The 4,688-nt window shown below is 51.2% G+C and overlaps 1 protein-coding gene across 1 annotated transcript; it reads right to left on the bottom strand.

Moving 5' to 3' along the window:
• Nucleotides 1-2,310: 2,310 nt before the first annotated feature.
• LOC103971334 (cytochrome P450 78A11) lies at nucleotides 2,311-4,411 on the bottom strand. The gene is made up of 2 exons (XM_018820481.2): nucleotides 3,318-4,411; nucleotides 2,311-3,187 (listed from the first exon to the last, which is right to left on the bottom strand). The coding sequence occupies exons 1-2, from the start codon at nucleotides 4,320-4,322 to the stop codon at nucleotides 2,552-2,554; spliced, it is 1,641 nt and encodes a 546-aa protein (XP_018676026.2). The 5' UTR covers nucleotides 4,323-4,411; the 3' UTR covers nucleotides 2,311-2,551.
• Nucleotides 4,412-4,688: the final 277 nt, after the last annotated feature.

The raw sequence follows: 4,688 nt of genomic DNA, 5'->3' as shown, positions 1-4,688 counted from the left end.
AACAACTTAAGCCTCTGAATTATATTATTTTCCAACCAAATCTATATTAAGCCCGATTAATTTCACTCGGACTCATTAAATTTGAGAAAGACCAATGAGAGACAGAGGTGGTCTCATCCATGTCCTGCAGTCTCATCCCATCATGGAAGCAAAGAAATAAAGAAGATGGGAAGATAGAAAGGAGGAACACGTATGGATTAATGCTGCGTGCAGGTCCGAGAGTGACTCTTTCCCTGCCATTTCGATGAGTTCGGTCAATCTTCACCGACTCAATTGGTCGGCAGTTTGCCGCTGCATGGGTGTAGCTTTTACGACGTTGCATCATCTGCATGCATGGGTGACGGCGGCTCGCAGTGCCTCCACGTAGACCCACTGCACAGGGAAGATCATATATGTTTGGTTTCATAGAATTCGTATTTTTCACACACACAAACGCACCCTAAATCAAAGTTCTCTCACGTAAGTTCAAATATGCTTTCATACTCACAAAACATGAATAAAAAATTTATACCATGTTTTGCATCTGAAAACGTATATCCTAATATAACATAAAAAAATGCGAGAATTTTCTTTTACGTATGATATATAACACAACTTCATTTTCAATCATGTTTATTTACAATTGGATTAAGATTAGCTTACAGTTCCATAATGTTATGTCAGCGATCATAATGCAGGGCTTTCTATTAACTCTATGGTTATTTGGACATTTATCGACCACAAAGATTCTAATTACTTCAAGAAAAGCAATTCACGCAAACCTTGCTTTAGTAGTTCATTGTAGTAGTAATAATAATAATAATAATAATAATAATAATAATAATAATAATAATAATAATAATAATATGTCTCTTAATATATACATTCAAGTGTCCATATAATATCAATCATCGCACCAAACGATCATATATTATTAAATTATTTATCATATGATTATTCAAAACAATTAAAGCGTGTCCTCGTAAGTTGCCTTTACTAAGTTATATTTGCGCCATTCCAAATTATGTTTCGGTGGATCAACAATAATAGTTTACCCATCCATTTAATTGATCATTGATGTGTCATCTTCTTGCGAGAGATTACCAGAAGACTGATCATTTTAGGAGTAGGTAAAATAAGGAGATAAATCAACCAATTTCACGACAGAATAGCGTCTCTCCTAAACTTCATTTCACGCATACTTTTTTAATATAGTATACATATCATAGAGGAAAAAGAATGACTGCTTGTGTGATCACTGTTTTCTGCACACGGGAACGTTTTAGTTCATGTATGTATTTAAGGCACTGAGACGGCGAAGCTGTTGACGTGACTTTGACTGAAGCGCCGCAGCAACATCATTGACCAAATCACGTGGTTAAAGGAGGCCGCAGAACCGCGATGGCTGCAGCTACCTCCAAGAGACGACCGACCTCCTCTCCTCTCTTCCTGTCCTAAGCTCTGCTATTTCTAGGCTAGGGTATGTCGTAGATACGCAGCGTGCATGGCATCCATCCAACCCCTTACCGAACCCTTTGCGTGACCTCTCGGGCCAAGGATTGCAAAGGATCTCCTCCTCATCATCTCTCTCTCTCTCTCTCTCTCTCTCTCTCTCTCTCTTCTGTTTTGAGTTGCCATGTCGCCAGGTACGGCGCGGTACTGACGAATGGCCTCCGCCCACGCGCCACTTTGCTCTGCTTTTCGGTCTTAATGGATGCGCTCGCCTCGGGCGTCGAACTGAGGCGATACCACCAGTGTACGACACAGTTAATGCGTCCACCGGAAGGCAGCCGTTCCTTATCAACTTTTGCGTTGCCCTATTCCTTCGCCGCCCTCTGTCTCTCTCTCTCTCTCTTCTCTCGATCGCATTCCGTCTTCCAACGTCTCACGGACACGCTAATTGGCATGGCAATGGCTGCTGCTAGCTGCATCGCCTGTGGATTCAGATAAACTTGTGTTTACAATGGCCTTTCCGCCCATCACATATCTGCAGATTGCTCCCACCGCATTCCATGTTGTAGTAAAGCATTTCTCAGGAAGACAAAACATAACCATAACGTTTCAACACTACTTCCTTGGTTGTAGCTATAGAAACACTTGTATCACTTCCATGGGTCTCTCTATCTCTCTCCTTGTCCTGTGAGTTCAGAGTTCCATCTTCCAACGCATTCTGGAGAAGCTAAATGGCATGCTTATCAATGGCTGCTGTTAGCTACATCGCCTCTGGATTCAGATAACGTTCGTTTCAATAATGCCCACTCATCACGATACTGCAGATTACTCTCACTGCATTCCATGTTGTAGAGAAGCAATTCTCAGGAAGACAAAACGTAACCACAACATGTCAACACTTCATTAATTATAACATTAGAAACATACGACCACCCATTACTCTCCATTAGGGGTTTCGAATACACTGCGAACCCAAATGACGAAACATATAGATCTACAACAGAACCATAGAGAGGCCCCCGAGACTTGTTCATATAGCCAAAACCGGAGCAGCCCCTGACGACATCACTAGATATCTGATCGACCTATTTTGTCTACTACTTGTTTGATGTGAGTGAATCTAAAAGACACCGACGACGTTCGCCCTGGGCGTGGCGGTGGCCGTGAGGGGAGTCTCCATCTCCAGCGACAGTTTCAGCACCTCGCCGAGGTCGACTGGGGCCCCGGCTGCTGGCCCCCACTCGAACGCGTGGACCAATCGCGCCACCCACAGCCCCACGGTGGCGAGGCCCAGGTTCTTGCCGGGACACACGCGGCGCCCTGCGCCAAAGGGCGCGAGCCGTAGGTCCCCCCCACGGACGTCCACGTTGGCGCCGCCCTCCGCTTCAACGAACCGCTCCGGACAAAAGACCTCCGGGCTGGCCCACACCGCGGCGTCATAGGCGATGGACCACATGTTGACCATGGCGGTGGTTCCGGCGGGGACCAGCATCCCGTTGCTGAGGTGGACGTCGGCAGTGGAGAGCCGGGCCCAGGAGAGCAGCGGGCCCGGCGGGTGCGCGCGGAGGGTCTCCTTGACCACGGCCTGAAGATACGGCATCCTCGCGACGTTGGCATCGGTGGGCGTGCACCGGGGTCCAACGACGGTGTCGATCTCGTGGCGGAGCTTGACTTGCACCCCTGGGTGGAGCACCAACTCCGCCATTGCCCACTCAGTCAGCAACGCCGTCGTGTCCGTGCCCCGAAAGATCATCTCCTGCCATGGAAACCACATCAGACGGCTAATTGTACAAGTACTTTTTACATTTGCGCCCTCCATAATAATGTTTTAACAAATTACACATTTCAGTGCAACAAAGAATAGTGCGTAAAAGCACAGACGTTACCCAAAGGACGGCGATCATGTCGTCTTCTTCGAGCTTCTCGTGGCCATCCAGCGAGAGAAGCACGTCCACAAAGTCGTCGTTGGCATGCTTTTGGCTCGGATTCCGAAGGCGGTGCTCGGCTATGATCCCACTCACAAACCTGCTAACGCGCGGCACAAGAGCCGCGCACCGGGCCTCAACGTTGCCACGGTCGTAGAGCCGCGCAAGCCACGGGAGATGGTCGGACCAGTTGAAGGCGCCTAGGAGATCGAACCCTTCCCGCACCATCGCCTTGAGCTCCTCCACCTCCGGGATGCCGCTGGGGCACGAAACGTCGTAGCGCCGCCCGAAGACGCTGCCCATGATGTTATTGAGGGCGGCGTTTTGTAGGTGCGGGCGGAGGCGGACGGCGCCCGCCCGGCGCTGCTCGACGGCGACAGCAGCTAGCATGGCGAAGCAGTCGGCATGGCGGCCGGGCTCATGAGCAGCGATGCGACGGGGGGAGAAGAGGTGGGTGGAGGCGATGCGGCGGAGAAGTCGCCAGTACGAGCCGCTGGGTGCGAAACCGATGGCGCGGGAGAACATGAGCTCGCGGGCGGAGCGCTTGAGAGGGCGGTCGGCGAAGGCCGGGTGGGAGAGGATCTCGCGGGCGACGGCGGGGTCGGATGAGACGACGGCAGGGGTGGAACCAATGGAAAAGGCCATGAGGGGCTTGGCGTGTGCGGCGGCGGACAGGGCGGCGAGGGCGCGGTGGGGGAGGTTGCTACTCAAGGCGAAGAGAGAGCCGAAGACGGGGAGGCCGCGGGGGCCGGGGATGGTGACGATCCCACGGCGAGCCCGGCCATGAGACCAAGCGGGGCCGCCGGGGGACAGCGCCCACGACAGGAGCCCCAGGGAAACGAAGGCAATGGAAAGCGACAGGAGGAGCATGGGCGTGTCACAGCGGAGGGTGTCGGCGCCGAGAAAGGCAGGGAGGGCGAACACCCACCAGTTCGAGTCAGTCGCAGCGTATGTACTCAGCGCCATTTTCTTCCTCAGAAGCAGCAACAAGCAAGAGAGGTGCAGGAGAAGGGAAGAGTACAGGCGCAATGTGGGGAGGAGAGAGGAAGGGCGAGAGGCGCATCATTTAAAGGGGGAGGAAGGGGGACTTCTCAGCTGCCTCAAACATCCGCACCACTCATCAGGTGCAGGCACGAATCTCGAGAGGGAAAGATCACGTGATTGTAAACGTCGAGTGTTGGTGGTTGCTTCTAGCGAAATGTTCGACGTACCCGTAATTTTGTATGTCTCGGAGGTTTCGTTGGATTGGATGGTCGTGATCAGAGATCACGAGGGGCAAAGGAGGATGCTCATTGAAGTAGTGGTAGCTAAAAGGAGGAGCGTTTAGCGTTT

This window comes from Musa acuminata, chromosome BXJ1-11 (genome assembly GCF_036884655.1).
Source record: "Musa acuminata AAA Group cultivar baxijiao chromosome BXJ1-11, Cavendish_Baxijiao_AAA, whole genome shotgun sequence".
In the NCBI taxonomy this organism is placed as follows: Eukaryota; Viridiplantae; Streptophyta; class Magnoliopsida; order Zingiberales; family Musaceae; genus Musa; species Musa acuminata.
This window is presented reverse-complemented; position numbering and strand designations above follow the sequence as displayed.